Below are 21,973 nucleotides of genomic sequence, written 5' to 3'. Positions count from 1 at the left end.
CAAGATATGAAGTAATTGCAAGATTTCAGTCAAGAGACCCCATTACTGAAGTCATGAGTATAACTTAACTCTGACCAGAGAGATGTAGAGTTGATTTTACATTTTTGTTTGTTGAAAGCAAAGTGTTTTGTTTTATTTTATTTCTTAGTGAAAAGGATTGAGAAAAGTCAGGTCGAATAATGTGTATACTGTGAAAGAATGACCTGCCTAGGTATTTACGAAGTAATTCACCATGGAAGACATAATCAAGCAGTGGCGTGCAATTTGATCAAAATGTTATTGAAGAGAAATTACAAGAGATACTCCAATTTTGATAGCAACAGATTTGAACCAGGAGTTCTGAGATAAAAATATTATGTTTTGAGTTGGTTTTATGATACACTCTCACATATAGACCCTTAGGTTTTAAAAAGTACATGGTTCTTAGAAGATGTTGCTGACTGGAACTTCTCCAGCATATTATTATCTCTCATTTGCAAAACAGATTTGCAAAAGGAAATGGATGAAAGGGGTCAAGAGACAAATTGTGCAGATCTGACAGAACATCTAACCAGAGTTCCCGGAAGTCAAGTTCATTATCAGAAAGGCATCTGCACAGATGAAGGTAGTCAGAGAAAAGCAATCAAATAAGATATAGTATTAATAATGTAAGAAAAGATGAAAGTCTAAATTAAGAAAGCTTGTCTTCAAGAAAATAGGATTGGTATAAAATATTTGAAATGCATTTATTATCCAGAAGAAATATGACTGTTCAAATTGAGTAAGACAATGTGTTCTGAAGCATAAAAGATATCTGAACCAAGAAAATGCCACATTGCCCATCCAGAAGTCATTCCTATTTGTAAGATACATGGGCCATAGCATGGCACATATTTCTTTTCAAAGGGCTGTGATCAAAGCCATATTTCATAAATCATTTAAGTTAAACTGAAGAAAGCATTTGACAAAATAATATGTAGGGGCAAAATGCAAATGATAGTAAGTTAAACACATTTTTACTTATAGAATATAGTAAACCAAGAAACACAGTGAATACACAGAGATAGCTATCACCACCTGCTCTTTTGGCTGAGAATACTGAACACTAAGATTATTTAAAAAAAAAAAAACTTAAAAAACAACAACAAACAATAGACTACACAATCTAATAAAAGTACAATGAACAGAAAAAATAATGTATCTTTTTCAGGAAAATTATTTGCTACTAGAGATAAAGGTCTTTGAATGCTTTTACCCAACCAATATTTAGCACTATGCCTTTTATGTAGTTGGAATGCAATAGAAATGCTGAATTCAGTGAATCAGAAAATGTAATTATATAAACAATAAATAAATACAACTCTTTGAAATTCTAATTGTTAGCTTTGTCATTAGAAAGTAGGATTAGTTTTTCATTAGAAATTAGGAACAACATATGGAAACATTGATCTTCCTCTAGAAAAATATTCTCAAAGTTTTATAAAACCTAGTACAGAATTTAAAAATTCTGTTTCTGCTTTGCCATGGGGGGGTCTCCTTATTTCTTTTATATTTCATTATCTGAGGAAATGAAAAATTGTGCAAAATCAATAATAAAATCCCCAGATAATATTTAGATTATGGTTTTAAAGTTCATCTTTTATTTTTATATCAAGTTGTTCACATGTTTTCTTTTTCTTCAACTGCCTTCAGTCCAGGAATTCTTGAGGCATCTCCAAGTAGGAACAACAATGAAAAAAATCACAATGGATTTATGTATCTAATTCAAGTTAATGTATTTCTTGTCTAGAGCTGACAAATTCAAATGTATACATGAAAACCAGAAAGCAATAACTGAATTTCAGATACTGTTTCTAAATAAAGGTATCCACTCAAGACCTTAGATTCCCATAACTGGTTCAATTGAAGGGAACATGTATACTGGATTAGCCCTCACATATTCAAAACTAGTTTAAAAAGGGGGAGGGGGAGGTAGTTCCTATGACATTACTACAGACATTATTTAAAATATTAATGAACATCTTTGAATAAAATCTGACAATTGCCACATTCAGACAGTATCTCAAAACTAGAATAATGGCCCTAGCCATTTTGGCTCCATGGATACAGCATCAATCTTTGGACTGAAGGGTCCAGGGTTTGATTCCGGTCATAGGTTTATTCCTGGGTTGCGGGCTTGATCCTCAGTGTGGGGTATGCAGGAGGTAGCCAATAAATAATTCTCTCTCATTATTGATGTTTCTATCTTTCCCTCTCCCTTCCTCTTTGACATCAATAAAAATATATTTTAAAAAATTAGAATATTATCTTATGAGAAAATGTTATAAGCCATTACTTCTTAAATAGGGTTGCCAGTGTTTCACAGATATATATCATTGTCCCTCATTAGGCAAGGTATCTCCCATGTGTCTAATTTTCAAGTTTTCAAAAAATATTATCATTCATTGGCTGCCACATAATTCGCAGAATATTAACTGAAATCTAAGGCATTAATTGCTAATAAATTAACATGTAAATTACTTGCCTGCCTTCTTTTAACTAGAGGATTTTCAAAGCTTTATAAAACTTCTAAAACCCAAATGAATGAAAGTTCATTGACTGAATGACAGGTAATGGCATTGACATTTCTGAGGCAGAAATATCTGAGGCAAAAATGTCTTCTTAAAGCCACTAACTCTTTCTACTCTTACAAGTAATAATGCCCTCAAACTAAACTAAAAACTTCTCAGCCCATAAATTCAGGTGATGCAATCCAATCAATCTGAGTAGATCCAAGTTAGGTCAATTCATCTCTCCCTCCAGGTAAGATGAAGAGAGTTATATGCTTGGTTCATGTCCTAGTTAGAGTCTGTTTTCCTATTTTCTGGGATGAGAGCATTAGAATATAAAGTATTTTTCTATGCATAAAACAATTCAGGAAGATAGCCAACTGGTTTAATTCCATCAATGAATAACTGATGTTTTTCAATGAAGAGAATGGATCACATTGGTAAGTGTAGGGTTACTGTCATCGAGTATTTAACTGAAAAGCCACGTCTTGGAGCAGTATACCATCCTCCCTTGCACAGAACTATTCGGGGAGACACCTACAGAGGTGTGGTGCAGTAGACAAAAGTTTTCAATGATAACTGACACCCAAAGAGGTTTTGACTTTTCTTCCAAAAATAATGCCGGGAGTTTGTTAAATGTCACTTTTATAATACTGGGACAATGAGTTTGCAGGGAAAAACTACTTATGGCTTATTTTCTCTGAAGGTTTGCATAATTTGGACTACAGAAAAATTAAAGACATGTACACTTATATGAAAGTAAACAAGGAAGAAATGATGCAGGAATCAGAATTAAATGGTTACATTTTTCCTATCTTAACAGATTAGGGGGTAGGTTTTGGGGAGAAAGATTGAATTATACAACAACCCATCTTAGTAGCAAAAATTGTGCCATTCTGCAAACGATAAGGAACTATTTGGTCTTCTTATGGTTATCCCTCTATCCACATTTGTAATCTGAACTTTGTTTTTATCTTACTCTTTGGATCTGGACTCTCCTACTCTTTCTAGATCAAATACTTAAATACTTAATGGCCTGCCCTCTGAAAGATCTGGATAAAATTCTTTGGAATGGCAGTAAGTCCCCTAAACACATACCCCTCTGATAAAATGAGCACAAAGATGCATTCCGAACCCTAATTAAAATAGCTAGAAATTTAGATTTTTTTTTCCATTTCTACTATACTTTGATCAGTAAAGATGATCAGAAGATATAACAAGGAGATTCTCAAAAAAGAGTTGCTTCAAGTACAGGTCTACATAATCAGGCACAATGCTTATTTCAAATGACTGTTTCATCTCAATTCAAAATACACATTTTATTGAGGAAAAATGAAACTTTTCAAGTGGGATGCAACTTTCATCTCAACAAATCACAATTTTTACAAATCATATATATATATATATATATATATATATATATATATATATATATATATATATATTTATGAAATTATACAACTAAATCTCACATTTTCTTTTCCCTGAATTGTATTGGATTAGACATGTCATAGTAGTCAACCATTTGTTCTTGCTTATTGCTTATTCAGGGGATAATGGAGTAAATGTCAAATCAAGTGTATCTCTTATATATATGTGTGTGTGCATATCCATGTATCTTTGATTACATGCCAATGTTAGGGAAGATTGATTTGAATATTATCAGTTTCTGTATTTTTCTGAATGTTTTTCATTTATTACCATAACTATTCATGTTGATTTTAACCGAGTTTAATTTTTTTAAATGACATGAAATATAGGTGGTACAAATGACTGTAATTAACCCCTATTCTCCAATTTTCGTTTTACCAATTCAAATCCTATCAATGTCGCAAATTACACTTGCTCACCTTGTCAAATCTCTCTCCATAACTCAATTGAAATGGATTTACATTTGGAAAGGAGAGATTTAAAAGGCAAAGAACAAAAGTGCACATTAGGGTAGTTGCTCAATCCCTCAGGAACAGGTTAGGGCTCCATTCAATCGGCTTGAGGACTTAGGAAACTAACATTCCTCACCTCTAAACTGTGTTTCTATATTTTGTTAGTATAAAGATATATATGCAGCCTTGGGCAGTGTGACTCAGTTGGTTGACCTTCATCCCATGCCCTGCAGGGTTGCTGTTGGTTCAATTCCAGGTCAGGGCACATACCCAGGTTGCAGGTTCAATCCCTGGTCAGGGTGCATATGGGAGGCAACCAATCAATGTTTCTCTCTCTCTCTCTCTCTCTCTCTCTCTCTCTCTATATATATATATATATATATATATATATATACCCTCCCCCTTCCTCTCTAAATAATCAATAAAAACATATTTTTGGGAAAAAAAAGACATTTGTATACAATGAAATTTATTAAATTTCTAGTATTTTCTTGTGGAGTTAGCTCTAAGTTATACTAAAGTCCCTCCATCTCTGATCATACTCCTGCCCAGATCAGGGATTTTGCTCTTGTGTTCTGGCTTCGTTGTTATAACGGGGCTCCTGTTGTATTTGAATCTTTTTTTTAAAGTGAAATATTTCAGTTTTATCAGAATGCTGATGGATGTTCAGCATTCTGTGTTCTAAAATCCTACATCAGTGTTTCTAGTTTATTCAGAATAATGAATAAAGTATAAATCTTTGGGTAGCTAAAGATAATTGAAGGTTTTAGAATGGGTTTGATTTCTCCAGAACTTTGTGTACCTCTTTGTTTTTAAATGTAAAAGAACCCATTAAATTCTCTGAAACCTAGTCAACAAAAATTAATTAAAAACATGACAATCAAATATACAGGTAATTTCCATATCATGGCATTGGAACTTATTTGTATTCAAAATGTATTTACATACTTGAAACATTTTGGCTCAATTTTTCTCCCATGGTGAATATAATGCTGTCATGTTTAATAGCTCTTACCTGCACGAAACAAATGTATGATATACTATGATTATGTTTCTCTTTCCTTTTTCTCTTATTCCTTCTTTCATGCCACTTTCCTCCTTCCTTCCCTCTCTTTTTCTTCTTCTTTTAACATTTCTTTTCCCAAAATGCATGTCAGCTGGATTAAGAGACTTAATAAGCAAACACCAAACTAAGCAAACAAAGCCAGTTTATAAACTAAGAGACTGTTTCATCTTCTGGCCTTTATGTCCTCTGCTTTCACTTTAATATCTTTATCACTCTACTATTTTTATTGTTGTTAATCCTCAACAGGGGACATTTTTCCATTGACATTTTTAGAGAGAGTGGGAGAGAGGGGAAGAGATAGAGAGAGAAACATTGATGTGAGAAAGGCACATTGATTGCTTGCCTCCCACATACGCCTCAACCAGGGCTGGGGATTGAGTCTTCAACTAAGGTATGTGCCCTTGGCCGGAATCGAACCTTCAGTCTGTGGGTTCACACTCTACCCACTGAGTCAAACCAGCTGAGGCTATCAGTCTACTCATTTTTAAATTATTTTTTTCACTTTGCTGTTACCCCTTAGCAACCCAGTTGAACTGAATTGGCTCCCAAATGCATCTCCTACTTTGAGATTTAATAAGAATGGGACCATTTGGCTGTTGAGAAAGGTTTAAGCCAGTGGTCGGCAAACTCATTAGTCAACAGAGCCAAATATCAACAGTACAACGAATGAAATTTCTTTTGAGAGCCAAATTTTTTAAACTTAAACTTCTTCTAACGCCACTTCTTCAAAATAGACTCGCCCAGGCAGTGGTATTTTGTGGAAGAGCCACACTCAAGGGGCCAAAGAGCTGCATGTGGCTCGCAAGCCACTGTCTGCCGACCACTGGTTTAAGCCAATAATTTTAAAACTTGGTTGCCAGCCATAAAACTAATGGTGCTTCTTAGACAGCAGTTGTGTGAATGAGCATATGCCAGCATACATCGTAATTGCTTTACTTCTTTAGTTCCCCATCATGACTCAGGAAGAGCATTTGCTCCCATTTCCACCCATGACCTATTGAATTTTCTAGAGCCACTTCTCACACAAAAGGAAGATACAACAGAAGAGGCCTTTCCCAGTGTCTCCACAGAATCACATAAAACATCACATACTAACATGATATATTATTATGCACATGTACATTTTATATGTTCATCATGCCAGCAGAAGACTTAAAAAAAAAAAGGCCCTGAGTTTTAAAAGTCAAATCATTTTCTTGGCAAAATGGAAATCATCTGTCCAAATCTCTTCTGTTTTAGGAGAAAGTTTGACTTCCAACAAATATATCTTCCTGAGGGCTTTCATATATTTCAGAGAAGAAACCACAGCTTTGATCCCATGTACATAAACATAGGGGAAAAGCAAGAAAAGTTTAACTATTTCTCTTTATTTATTATGCATTATACGATAGTTGCTTCTCCTTAAAATATAGAAACTTTGTCATGCCAGACAACAAAATAAATGGAGCCCAAAGCATGAATGCACTTTCTTGGCAAAATCATTGAAAGTTTGTCACATTCTTGACACTTTCAAAACTTTGAAGGCAGTCATTTGTGGCTATTTTGCAAAATAAACATATTGACTTTTTTCTCCATTTGCCATCAGTGAAGGAGATGCAGAATAAAGTGGAGGCAGAAGTGGCAAAGACAGCAGACTACGGATGCAGGTATGGCACCAAATAGCAATCAAGCTTGAAAAAAAAAATCATGAGGAGGCCAAGAGTGGGCCCATAACCAAGCAATACATAGCAAACCCTTATAATGCATTTGACTCAGAATTATTATAAAGTTGTATAACATTCCTCTAATAGAAGCCTTCTCCCATGCAAGGTTTTCTGTTCTTTGCCAATAAGACTCAAAGAAGGAAACGGGCTTCTCAATCTCAAACACCTTTGCAAATGCCAACAGTGCAAGTGATAAAAGCCAATGATGGTTTGGACTACATCTCAATGAGGAAAAGACAATGGAAATGAAGCTCTGGAGGCAGTGATGAATCATGGGTACTGAGAGGATGATGGAGAGCAACTCTGCCAGGAAAATATTGTCCAGATGAAGCTGTGGGGTCTGAGATCCACAAAAGATGCTTTGTGCATCCATGTAAATAGTAAGATTTGGAACGTGACAAATGAAAGCACACAAGGCAAGCTAAACAAAAAGGACTCAGTTCCACAGGTACTATATACAGATGGACATGAAAGCTGAATGGTATGGGAAACTATACCATCGAGGCTGAAGAGAAGAAAGGAAGCAAGGGAGATGCAATGTTTTGATCACTCACTTCTTGGCAGAGAAAATCTTGGTAGTTACCAACTTGGCAGAAAGGGACACATTGCAAGACAGATTGCACTTGGTTGTTGAAGAATGTTGAAGCAGGAGCATTTTGGAAATGCAAAGAGGTGACTATGCTTTGGAAAGAGGCACAAAATAGCCAATTTATTGGGCTCTAGGTGGAATTGCATGGACCAGGCTTTCCAGATGGCACCTCCATGCAAGCCAGATCAGCTCTTTTCCCAGCTATGTTTTCTGCAACTCAAGCAATATAGGAAATAAAACCTTTGGATTCAAGAATGATTTTTTCCACATATTTTTATTAGAGGGTCAAATTGATGAATTTTAAAAATGGTTTGGGGGGGCGCGGTTTTGAGCTTTGTGACCAATGTGATTTTCGCAAGGCATTTCCTACGTTGATAGGTTATGTTCCTGGTAATGCCACACTTCAAAAGGCAGCGTCATGGTTGACTGGGAAAAGAACTAAATGTGGTAGAGCCACACTTCAGAATTGCAAATAGTTTAAAACCATAGATGACAACTTTTGTTAAAAGAGAGGGACTGAGTGAGGGGGGAGAAGAAGCCAAGATGAAGAACCTCAACACATACATTTGAAAATCTTGCCAAGAAATCATGATCCTTCTATTCACTGAACTTCTTATTTCTTTGCATTTGATGAAATGAACCAGATACTTATATTTTCATGAGAAGGGAAACACTGGAGTGATTAAGTAAAAAATAGATATAATTGTTAGTGTTTGAAAACTATGTTAGTTTTTGGCAACAGCACATCAACCTGGATTACATTCAAACATTGTGGCTTTTAAGGGTTACTGAAAACCTAGTATGCATTGGAACCTGATGAATGAATTTCCATTGTTTTTATCATCTCTAACATGTGAACACAATCCACACATAGAGAGGCTGGCTCCTGAATGAAAATTACTTGGGTTAACAAAGGGATGTAGACTCACAATGAGTAAATATACCAAAGCCCCAAATAATTATAATAGTCACAGCTTGGCAATGAGTTTGCAGACTATGAAATTAGTTTCTTGTGAATAATGGAGATTTTACAAGGCTAGTATAAACACGGGGTAATTGGAAAATCAAATCGCTCTTTGTGAGTTATTGCAAGGTCTGGAATAATGGTGATAACATTTATTTTAAAACTACCTCCCTATGAATCACTGCGGTTTGGTGTTTTTTAGCAGTACTGTTGCCAAGAGTTCTTGCCTTGAAGTACAACAGTGGGAACTTAAAACGTGAAGCCCACGTCCCAGCTTACCCCTGACACAATGAGCTCTCCTCCCAGGTTCTGCACTTCCGCCTTCACCTTGCTGCAGATATTAAGCTGATGGCAATACAAGGCAATTCGCTGAAGGTAGGCTAATAAATCCTGCTTACATGCTGAATCAGGACACTATAAAACATTTAAAACAGTGATCTCAGTTAGTACGTACTCTTCAGTTTCTAACACTTGGTATATTATGAAAGCTGTGGTGAGAAGAAAAGGTTTCGGTGTCATATACTTTCATTACATCCATTTCACTTAAATTCTTTCTATAGTATGTTAGGAATACCACAGCCAATAGTTTAGAACAGTTAGTTTGACTTTAACAGAATTCTACGAAGAGAATAGTAAAGGTCTTTCAGCAAGTCTTATTGGGACTTCTGAACATGTTTCTGGGTATTTTATCAGTTGTCTTCAAAACTGTTAAGAAACTAAATATTTTACCATTTTTATTCCTGGTGGCTCATTCAATGTTTACTATGTGCAAGTTATTTTAATACAAACAACCAAAGCAACACATGCTAGAAGGAAATCACTCTGTGAGGCAATCTCACTGCCATAGAAAAGGGCAGAGTTTCAATTCAATTAGTTGGAAGGGAAAATCACTTGTTTCCTTTAGTTTTTTAAGAAATGCACCATTCACGAAAGAAAAACTATTACACCTTTTGGATGTTGGTATTTATCAAAATTTTAGCAACATGATAAACTTCCTTTAAGCAAAAAACTGAGAAGAATCATGACCATTGTAAGAGAAACAGATGTGAGAAAGAGAATGAAGTTGATACCAATTGAAACACTTGTAAGAGAAACAACAGACCCCAGACTCTGGAATTGCCAGAGTCAACTATGACCAGGGATTTTGAATTCTCTGTGCGACTTAAACAGGCAAATGTCCATCGAATACACTGAGCTTAGAAGAACACTTCCATGGACATTTATATGGCTCCTTAAGGCATTTCAGAGGCTCTAATGGCTATACAGTCATTGAAATATATTCCTATTTCAAATGTTCAGTTTGAGATTCTCCAGGCCATTCCATTGTTCTGGCCCAATTTTGCACTTGTAAAAAACATATAATCACAAGATCCTTGATGAAACATTGTAAGAAATAAACACCTACAGGCCACAGTGAAGTATCTTAATTAGACTAAGAGTATGAGAAAAAGCACTCCAATTGTTAAAGCTCAAGGAAAATAATTTTCATTAGTACTGTGAAGCCAGTGGTTTTGACATAATCACTTACTGAATAAATGACAAAGGGGTCTCTTTCACATATAACACTTATCATTGTAGCATTCCCCTCCCCTCCCACTAACTGTATTTATCGAGAAAGAAACCCACAGAGACTGTTTTCTAGCTTTCTAAAAGTACTTAATTCTGTAATATTTATCCTACTCCAGAGACCCATCTACTGAAAGGAATTAACTTCAAAATGATATCTCCCTAGAGGGCTGACTAGTCTTTTGATACAAATACCTTGCAGCAAATTAAACTGAAAGTTCTATCTAATGGAACAGTAATTAAAAATGCAACAGTCCGTAAAAAGTTTATATTACGTGCATATCTCAAATCTTCATAAAAATATTTTCAGGCAAAATAAAGGCAATCAATTTATTCCTCGGTACTTCTCATTCTATTCTGTTATTTAAACTGAAGCATTTAAAGCACAAATAAAGGCAAGATGAAACAATAAAAATAAGTCTTACTTCATGGAAATAGGAGAATTTGAGAAAGAAATGTCCAATTCAGACAAAACAACAAGGGGGGAAAATTGCAAGTTGCTTCACCACTAATGACAGTAAGAATGCCACAAACAGAGGGTTATGTTTACCATCATCTGTCTCTTTTAAAGTCATCATTAAATAGCATTTAAATACTTTGTCACAATATCAAAAGACATATAGAATCCTGGGGTTTGTGTGTCATTTTCCAGATACCAAAACTGTTTTGGGCTATACTTCAAGTTGCAAAAATGCAAAATCAAAAACAAGAATCAAAATAAAAATATTGAACTCAATTAGCCTAAACATATTGAGAAATAGATTTAGCCATTGAGATTCAGAATATAATGGAAAAGCCATCCAAACTTCATTCACTTTCACTCCCAGGAAGAAGTCTGTCCAAATAAAACTATTTTAAGAAGCACCCACCAACCTCTGCTCACTCTACTCATCCTCCCCACTTCAACATTTGCAAGGGTGGTGGGGGAGCAGGGAGATATGGGATTCTTTCTTGGTGCATTTTTATTTGTTTGCATGCATGCATGCACATTTTCAAGTAAGTTCATTGTCTCTCCTCTTTTTTATATGAACTTTCTGGAATGCATATAGAACTCTGTAGAAAGAAGCTCAAATTATGCTTCAAACTTCAGGAAGCCCTGGCAGTTGATATCGCCCTGAAATTACCAATCGAGTAATGGTTTGGTCCTCAAACCTTACAAATTTGAGGGAGGTCTCAAATTATGATAATACTTAATGAATTATCTTTACTATTAAGTGTTTCTCTAAAATTCAAAAGCAAGCAAAAACATTCCCTTGAATTAGCCGAGATACTATATTGAGACAATAAAATGAGACAACATATTCGCTTATTTTAAATATAATCTTAATAGTTTAATAATGTATTTTTCTTAAAATATTTAAGAATCTAGGATACTGAAGATTGTATTTAGAGGAACAGCCTAATATTAAGGATTGGAGGAGGAAAACTATAATCATCAACCCCAATATAATAGAGGACTATGGAGGAGGAAGCAATCCGGTATCTTTCCATGTCTCTGGTGAACGTCATTGTGTTGTAGTCTAGTAAGCAAATTCATGTTCATAATGTCTCCATGTAAATAATAGTTTATATAGTATTTCTATTTAAGAATCTTATATTTTAACACATTCTCCTTTTAAAATGGTTCAAACTGTAAGCCACTGTAACTAAAGAAATCAGGATCAGTTTATCTGGCCAAGTCTATTGTCTAAAGTACCCTTATAGGAAATGGAACATTACTGCACCAAGACATATTTACAACAGGATTTTAGAGTTCCAATTCCAGCCAGATAAAATGAAAAATGTGAAAAGGAAATCAACTCAAACATTAAAGGTGATATTAAGAGCCATTCTAATCTGTATCTTCTTTCGGTCTGAAAGCACAAAAGAGAGTTTCGTTTATCTCTGATGCCTCTGAGTCTGGATGAAAATGCTGCAGAAATCTGGAGGTTCTTGATTGTGCGGATTAGTCTCATTTGTACTAGAGCACAAATTATTATGAATTATGAAGAGCATCAGTACAATGAGATCAGTGTTCTATGACAAGATGTAGACTTCTTTCTTTGTCCTCTCCCTTATTCAGCGTGACTGCATTTCTGAATGAGGGTGGCTGGGATACTCCACGACCCTCTGGGAGTTATGTCTCCTATATAGTGAGTGCTCTCCTCTCCCAAGGAACCACATACTTGAGAACCTCCAGATTTCAGCTGATCATAGGCCTTAGGAGTCCCTCCTGAACTGAGCACACCTTCTCCATAGCTCAGTCTCAGCAGAGTTAGAGGCCAGTTTGTGAAATGTTAGTGATTTTGTACAATTCATTCTTCAGCATTTTGTAGGGTGGACAAAAGCCATAACAGAACCCAAGTGCTAATCAAGGATTCTTCCCTCTTATATTACCTGATCAGCCACGGCACGGGCTAATTTGTCCATTCGAGAACCTGCTTCGGCAATTTTCTTAGCAGCATTAATGACATCGGATGTATTTTTCAATGGGCCTTTGCCTCTGAAACAACATATACAACATAATTAAAAATCTATTGTATGACCTGAAATAGACAAACCAACCATACTGTTTGCCTAAGACCCTGCTTTTGTATTTGTCTCTGGTCATGTTAGAAGAATGTATTCTTGATTCATTTCAATTTCCACATTAATAATCTACTTTACTTCCATTCATCTTTAGGAAATATTATCCCTATTTAGATGTGTATGTTCACATTTAATTCTTTACATGAATTTACATAGTTTAGACAGTGTTCCATTAAAAAGGGTGATCACCACAAGGCAATGGGAATTTAATATTGAAATGCTTACCATGTGTCTGTGCTGTTGTATGCACTACCTTATATTGCAACCCTAGTAAGTATCATCATTCCCATTTTAGAAAGGAGAAAAGCAGACTAAAAGTCATGAACTCAACTCAGTCTGTACAAGCCACAAGTAATAAATTCTAAATTTAAATGAGATACTAGCTAAAATAAATGCCCTTGCATTGTCTTTTATACCATGTCCTACACTATTATTATATTGGTAAGTCCACTTTGGCACTCTGAGTAGCAACTGTCTCTTGTACACAGTGGGAAACTGTTCGGCCAGAATTTCAGAATTAGGTTCGGCTCTTACTCTCATTGGCGTCCATGCTCCTGGTACTGATTTATGAGGGAACAGACAAAACAATGCGTGACAGTAGGTATCTTTATGCTTCCAAACCATTGTCCCAATATTCTCACATGAGGTTTTCAATTAGGTGCACTGTTTAATATTACACGTCTTTTAAGTATTTACTATAAAGAAAAAGAAAGCTATGCTGCGTCAGAAATCTTTAAACAAAATATAGCACATAACTTATCTCTTTTCTTGAGATATAAATAATAGATTAAATATATTTATCTTTTCTTTTTTCTTTTAGCATTGCTACTTAGCCTGGTCTCCTTAGATGCATCTGAAAATCAAGGCTTTTTTAAAATTTAATGTTTTTATTGATTTTTAGAGAGCGAGGAAGGGAGAGAGATAGAGAGATAAAAAACATCAATGAGATAGAAACATCATTGGTCAGTTGCCTCCCACAACCCCCTACTGAGGATCAAGCCCACAACCCAGGCATGTGCCCTGACTGAGAATCTAACCCGTGACCTTTTGGTTCCTGGGTTGAAGTTCAATCACTGAACCATACTGGCCGAATTAAATGCATTTTTTAAGGCTACAAAATTAAATTAATACATATAGAAATGTGATGAAATGTGTACAAAACTTAGATGTGAATTATTTTGAACACATAAGGTTATTCAGAGTGAGCGATGATTGTTACATAATATTTTATAAAATAGAAAATTTTAAATCACTTCAGAAAATTAATGTAAATGAAGGGCATTTTTTTACAGTTTCCCTTCTTATGTTCTGCATTTTTTTTACATTAGTAGCTAAAATTAAAATATATTATGTTCGTGTCAAAGCTTAAACACACACATAGGGAAATTTAAAACTTAAGATATTTTATTTTGCTGTGTTAACATTAACTCTTCCACAAAGGACACTGACTTTTTTCACTTGCTATTTTTATATTTAAATATAGGCAAGGATTTCATATGTAAACTTTATGTAATATGTACGAGTTAAAGATTCTGTGATAATCTGGCTTCTATTCTCTAACACTATTTTTTAAATTATCTCTAAAGAAACTTTTTCATATTTTGGTTTTATACTTTTAAAGGGAATGTTAGCCCAGCTGGCATGGCTCAGTGGTTGAGATCAACCTATGAACCAGGAGGTCATGGTGTGATTCCCAGTCAGGGCATATGCCCAGGTTGTGGGCTTGATCCCCAGTGTGGGGCGTGCAGGAGGCAGCCAAGCAATGATTCTCTCTCATCATTGATGTTTCTCTCTCTCTCTCTCCCTTCCTCTCTGGAATCAATAAAAATACATTTTTTTAAAAGAGAATGTTAGAGGCAGAATCTCTCACTGTTTAATGATGTTCTCTTTATTATATATTTCTGTGTAACTTTCAGACCTTAGATATCTTTGTTTTACAGTTTTAGTTTGACACATTTGTTATTACTTTTTGTCTTCATCTTAACCCAGTCCCAAAGACCTAGCTGCACTCTGCCTGATTTTTCGTCACTAACCATCGTGTGTGTTTGTTTTCAGCAAGATCTTCCAAGGGTTTGGGGGAAACTTCTTCATAAACCTTACATGATAACTTTCAACAGTTGATTTATTCTGACAAAATGTACTAAGTTAGTGGAGAAAATTTATTGAGAACTGAGTTTGCTTGAGGCCCAGGCTCCCATCTCGGGCGTAGCCAGAAGAACGATGAGAAGCATGTCCTCTGTGATTACACCAGAGGCTGCACTTCACAGGTTCACTAGGAGATTGTTATTAACCAACTTTAGAGTTTACGTTGTAGATGCAATTCAAATTATTGGAGTCACAAGCTGGTAATAAGCATGTATGTCACAAAACTGGACAGCAAGACAGAAGTTTTGAGGACATCAAACACTTCCTCTTTTTCTACTGAAATTAAAACCAAAGGATGAAAACTAGGTGAATGACATGCCCAAGATGACACTGCAGAGAGAATGCTACTCAGAGAGACTTAGGACTGGAACCTCTGTGTCCTGAATCACAACCGAGTATTTTCTTCTGCTCTGTATATTTCATTCCTATGAGGACGGCTAAAGCAGTGATCTCAGAGAAAAACAAATCACCTTAACTACAGACATTAACATGCAAGAGATAATGAACTCAGTAATATCTCAAAATAAATAAAAAATAAATAGGAAGAAACTAATAAAATTACAAAAAAGCATAAATTATTAGAAAATAATAAAACACTGGAAATAAATCTAAAACTAGCTCAAAAGAACAAAAGCACAACTGATGTGGAAATATACTTAGATTGCAATTAGGAAAAATACTTAAAACAAATATTCAAATGTAAAAAAAGATAAGAGTGAAATAACTTCAGAAAATAGAAAATTAAAAATATCATAAAAGTACTTTTCTTAAATGCATGTAAATAAATTTGAAACCTGGATGAAATAACTTTATAGGAATATATTATTTACCAATACTGACCAGGGAAAAGATATTGAAATTATCTAGATTCTGGTTTACATGGAAGAAATAAATAAGGCTATCGGAAAAGCTCACAAAAAACAAAAACAAAACAAAAAAAAAAAATAGAAACAAACAGTAAATCCAGATGGTTTACTATAGGAATTCACTAAACCTTTAAGAAGAGGATAATCAGAATGCTATTTAAACTCTTCCAGAATATATAGGGGTGGTGAACATACAATACAGTGTACAGATGATGTTATAGAATTGTGCATGAAACCTAAATAATTTCTTAACCAGTGTCACCCCAATAAACTCAATTTAAAAAGCCACCAAACAGACGACCCACCCCCCCAAAAAAGAAAACCTGAGTTCTTGGACACAGAGAAAAGATTGATAGAAATCTGAGGTGAGGGATGTTGGTGAAATGTGATAAGGGAGTCAAAAAGTAAAAACTCCCAGCTATAATGTAAGTCATTAAGATGTAATAATATTCTAATATATATTTAAAACATAAGAGTACATCTTAAAAATTTCATCACGAATAAATGTCCATATTATGTATGGCAATTGATGTTAACTAGACTTATTATATAGTAAGCATTTCACAATATATACAAATATTTTTAAAAACCCTACAATGTAAATATAAAAACAGAAGGCATTATAATTACATAGAAAAATAGCACAAAAAAGATTGTTGACTGTCACATAAAAAATTCTAGACATTTATCAGTATTTTAAAGCCAGGTGTACCCACTCATTGCTTAATGAGTCAGAATTAAGAAAATTATTTGAATAATCTCAAAAATCCTGAATATCTAGTACATGGTTCTAAGCACCATGCAAGATACTGCTAAGGAATTTTTGAGGCCCAGATTTTTTTGAGTACAGAATCACTGACATGACCCACTTTCTCCACATCATGAACAGAAAAGAGGAAAGGGCTAGAAAAGATAGCTGTATCATTTTGTGTGATGGGGGATTAAAATCACTCATTTTCTTCTGTTTGCATGCCAGGTGGTGCAGCAGTCCTTATTAGTAGTTGGGTGACAACTGTGGAGTAATAACCAGTCCCTTTAAAAGAAAAGACCCTGAATTCAGCTTACATAATAGGGGTAGCATTTTCTTTTAATGTTACTGCGTAGGTTGGGAGTAAAGTCTAAAACTCCTTTTGACATCATAGTGTCTACAGCAGTGCTATCCAAGAGAATTTTTGCAGTGATGGACAGGTTCTATATATAATTCTTTACTGTCCAAAATAGTGGCCCCTAGTCACATGTGACTATAGAACATTTAAAATGCGGCTCATATGATGGAGAAACTCAGTTTAATTTTATTCAGTTTTTCCTATATTTAACTTTGCATTTGAAGTATTTATGTGTTTGTAGGAACTTGCAAAGATATTTATGTAGGGATGTCCAATGCACCATTAATCCAGCCTCACCCGATGTTAACATCTTGCATAACAATAACAAAATGAGGAAACTGACATTGGTAAAATCCATAGGGATTATTTAGATTTCAGCAGTTATGCATGCACCTATGTGTATATGTGTGTAAGTTATAGGAAATTATATCACATGTGTAACTTCATGTCAATCCTACCACAAGTGAGACACAGAACACAAGGTTCTCTTGTACTAATTCTATACCACTCACCCCATTCCTAATGGTAATCAACCTTAGATGACCCCTGAATAGTACTCACTAATCTGTTCTCCATTGCTGTAACTTCTTTTGTTTTTTAAAAGAATGTTATGTCAATAGAATCATGCAGTTGAATTGACACCAATACAGATATTTTTCACTCAGCATATTTTCCTTGAGATTTTCCAAAGTTGCTTCATCTATTTATTGCTGGAAAGTATTCTATTACATACATGTACCAAACTTAATTGAACCATTTACCCAAATGAAGGACATTTGTATGATTGCAGTTTTAGGCTATTTCAAATAAACTTCGTATAAATATTTGTATATAGGTTTTTGAGAGAACGTTAAGTTTTCATTTCTCTGGGCTAAATGCCCAAGAATGAAATTACTGGATCCTTTGATAAATCTACTTCTAGTTTTAAAAGAAACTGTCAAACATGTTTTTCAATTTTATTTCATTTTAAATAAAATTTTAAAAACCTGGAGCTAGCTTCATACTCAATTGGTGAAAGGCTAAAGCTTTCCTTCTAAGATCAGGAAGAAGACAAGGGTGTCACTTCTATTCAACACAGCACTGGAAGTGTTAGCTAGAGAAATTAAGCAAGAGAAATAACTAAAAGTCATCCATATCATAAAGGAAGAAGTAAAATGATGTTTGTTTACAGACATGATCTTAGATTTAGAAACCCTAAAGGTCTAACAAAACAACAACCAGAATATATGAATTTGGTAGTTATATAATATAAAATCAACATACAAAAATCAGTTGCATTTCTATACACAAACAAAAAACTACCTGAAAGAGAAATTAAGAAAGCAATCCCATTTCAATCCCATTTGTAATCACATCAAAAAGTAAAGTACTTAGGAATAAGCTTAACCAAGGAGGCAAAAGACGTGTATACCGAAAACTACAAAATGTTGCTGAAATAAACACACAAATAAGTGTAAAGACAACATATATTTGTGTATATATATATATATATATATATGTGTGTGTGTGTGTGTGTGTGTGTGTGTGTGTGTGTGTGTGTGTATCTATACTAATAAAAGGGTAATATGCTAATTAGACTGGGAGACCTTCCAGACGTCCTTCTGGACAAAGCCATGATGGCGGGGTGGAGGCAGAGGCGGTTAGGGGCGATCAGGCCAGGGGGGGAGGGCATTTGGGGGCAATCAGGCCGGCATGCAGAGTGGTTAGAGATCAGGCTGGCAGGCAGGTGAAGCAGTTAGGAGCCAATGGTCCGGATTGCGATCTAAACCGGCAGTCGGACATCCCCCAAAGGGGTCCCAGATTGGAGAAGGTGCAGGCTGGGCTGAGGGACACCCACCCCCCACTCCCCCATGCATGAATTTCATGCACTGGGCCACTAATATATATATTATATATATATATTATATATATATATATATATATATATATATATATATATGGAGACGTAATTTTATCAAGATGTCAATACTTAATTTTAAGATGTGAATATTATCCAAAGCAATCGATGTAATCCTTTTCAGAATCCCAATAGCGTTTTTTGCCAAAATAGAAAAATTCATCCTAAAGTTTATATGTATTCTCGAGGCACCCTGAATACCCAAAGCAATCTTAGAAAATAACATAGCATGGGGCCTCATTTTCCTTGATTTATAGACTTACTACTAAGCATCAATAATCAAAACAGTGTAGTACTGGGGCATTAAGACAAACGTGTAAGCCAATGGAACAGAATAGAGAAACAAACCCTCATGCACATGGCATAATTATTTTTAACAAGAGTGTCAAGGCCATTCAATAGGAAGAGGACAGTGCTTGCAACAAATGATGTTGTGAAAGCTGGATATCCATGGGCAAAAGAATGAAATGGGACAATTATCTTATACCACGTACAAAATTTAACTTGAAATGCATACAGGCCTTAATATAAGAGCTAAACTATAAAAATCTTGCAAGGCTATATAGAGGGGAAACTTCATGATATTGGATTTGGCAATGATGTCTGAGATATGACACCAAGAGCACAGGCAACAAAGGAAAACAGACAAGTCTATCAAATTTGTAAAAGCACTATGCACCACAAGACACAATCAACAGAGTAAAAAGATAATTCACAGAATTGTAGAAAAGATTTGCAAATCATATATCTGACAAGGGGTTAATGTCCAGAATACAGAGAAGCTCCTAAAATTCAACACTAAAACCTAATCAACCTCATTAAAAAATAAGCAAAGGACTTGAATAGACATTTTTCTGAAGAAGATACACAATGGCTAATCAACATATGAAAAGATGTTCAGCATCACTAATCATTAGGGAAATGCAAATAACTTGATCTCACTTATATGTGGAATCTAATGAACAAAATAAACTGATGAACAAAACAGGTCCAAAGGCATGGACACATGGAACAGACTGACAGATAGCAGAGGAGGTGATGAGAAGAGATTTACCAAAGAACATATATGCATATATGCATAACCCACGGACAGAGACAATAATGTGGTGAAGCCCTGAGGTAGGGCAGGGGCTGAGTAGAGGGGAGCAAAGCGGGGAGAAATGGGGAACATCTGTCATACTGTGAACAATGTAATTAATTTTTTAAACGACACAATGAGATACAATCTCACACACATTAAGATGCTAGTATAAAAACAAAAATTAAATATAAATAAATAAATAAAGAGGGTTGGCAGGGATGTGATGAATTTGGAATCTTGTGCACTATTGATGGGAAGGTAAAATGGTGCAGCTATTATATAAAACAGTACAGTGGTTCCTCAAAAAATTAAACATAAAATTACCATATGATCCAGCAATTCAACTTCTGGGTATATACTCCAAAGTATTGAAAGTATAATCTCAAAGAATTGTTTGTACACCCACATTCCTCACAGCATTATTCACAATAGCCTAAAAGTAGAATCAATCCAAATGCCCAACAATGGAATAATGGATAAACAAAATATAATATGTACCAACAATGAAATATTTAGCCTTAAAAAGAGATGAAAATCTTATACAATCTAAAACATGGATAAACCTTGAGGACATTATGATAAGTGAAATAAGCCAGTCACATAAAGACAAATACTATATGTTTCCACTTGTATGAGATACTTAGAGCAGTCAAATTCACAGAGATGGAGAGGAAACTGAGGTTACCAGGGGCTGAATGGAGAGAAGAACAGGGAGTTAATAGTTCAATACAGAGTTTCGGTTGGGGAAGATGAAAATTTTCTAGAGATGGATGGTGCTGATGGTTGCACAGCAATGTGAAGGTACTTAATGCCACAGAACTATACACTTAAAATGGTTTAAATAGTAAATTTTATTGTATATATTTTTAAACATAATAAACAATTAAATAGCCACATGCACATGTAGCTAGTGGCTACTCTATTGAACAGCCTAGGTCTAAGTGAGCCACAAGCATCTGAATAATGTGAAGTGGTCATAGAAACAAGAAACAAAATGGCCAACAGAAAAAAAAATATATCTATTTATTTAGCTAGCTATCTACATATACATATCAGGCCCAGAAGAGACAAGATCAGAAATTTGAGTCTTCCTATGGAAAATAATGTTGATAAAGGAAATGTCCCCATTGGCTATAGTTTTGTCTCAAAATAATGACTTGCACCCTTTGTATTTCCCTAACTTTGTGTTTTGTATGGTTTTGACTTACTCATATAAATTAGGTCAGATTCTCTGTTCAGGGTGTTTTAAAAGGTGCTTTGAACAATTTGTGACCTTAAAGACAAAAGCCATCACATTATTCCACCTGGAACATATTTCTGTTTTCTTTGAAAAAATATCAAGCCATAGAACTGGGTCTACTATATAGATTTGTGTAACATTTTGTCTTTTGGTAATAGGTAATACTTATACAAGGGTCAATATTTGGAAGCTTTCCCAGGAAGTAGTAAATCAAAAAAAAAAAAAAAAAAAAAAAGAAAGAAAAAAGAAGAAGAAAAAAAAGAGAGAGAGAGAGTTGTGGAAAACTATTACTATATCGTTGCTATCTACCACTGACCAACAATTCAATTCATATTTATTTCATGAAAAGGTAATAGGTATTAATGTGAAAAATCAATGTGAGTACATTATGAATTCATGCATTCAATACTGAGAATTCCTAAATGTGGAGTTAATCCAAATAAGGAGATTTATTTTCTATAGCTTTCTCAAAACCTCTAACCTGTCAATATATAATGTGACTTTCCAATAATGAAGATATAGTATGTAAGGAGTGTATTTGCAAATGCATTGAATCAGAGAAACCTCTTTTATGATCCAGGGTGCCATAAAACATGCTTGGGAAATAGCACTCCCACCAATCAGCTCAAGCAGTATGAAGACAACAGAGTAGAAAAGTAGACTGAACCTGATGATTAATGAGGAGTCGAGTGTGACTGCAGGGCCATGAATTGAACTATTTAAGGAAGTAACATTGATATTATGTCCTGGAAGTTGAAGTACAAATATGTA

The 21,973-nt window shown here is 34.8% G+C and overlaps 1 protein-coding gene across 4 annotated transcripts in view; it reads right to left on the bottom strand.

The window, feature by feature from the left end:
• The window catches only part of CTNNA2 (catenin alpha 2), a gene marked incomplete at both ends in the record, with an annotated part of 1,062,955 nt that overhangs the window by 27,904 nt on the left and 1,013,078 nt on the right, over positions 1-21,973 (bottom strand). For 3 of the 4 annotated variants that reach the window (XM_079791896.1, XM_079791897.1, XM_079791899.1), the window contains 2 exons: positions 9,013-9,147; positions 12,676-12,781. In XM_079791896.1, the coding sequence (XP_079648022.1) occupies positions 9,013-9,147; positions 12,676-12,781 (241 nt within the window). The remainder of the gene's footprint in view (positions 1-9,012; positions 9,148-12,675; positions 12,782-21,973) is intronic. The other variant, XM_079791898.1, reaches the window with a different exon arrangement.

Source organism: Cnephaeus nilssonii (genome assembly GCF_951640355.1).
Source record: "Cnephaeus nilssonii genome assembly, chromosome: 15".
In the NCBI taxonomy this organism is placed as follows: domain Eukaryota; kingdom Metazoa; phylum Chordata; class Mammalia; order Chiroptera; family Vespertilionidae; genus Cnephaeus; species Cnephaeus nilssonii.
Note: the sequence above shows the minus strand (reverse complement) of the source record. Positions and strands in the feature narration are given on the sequence as shown.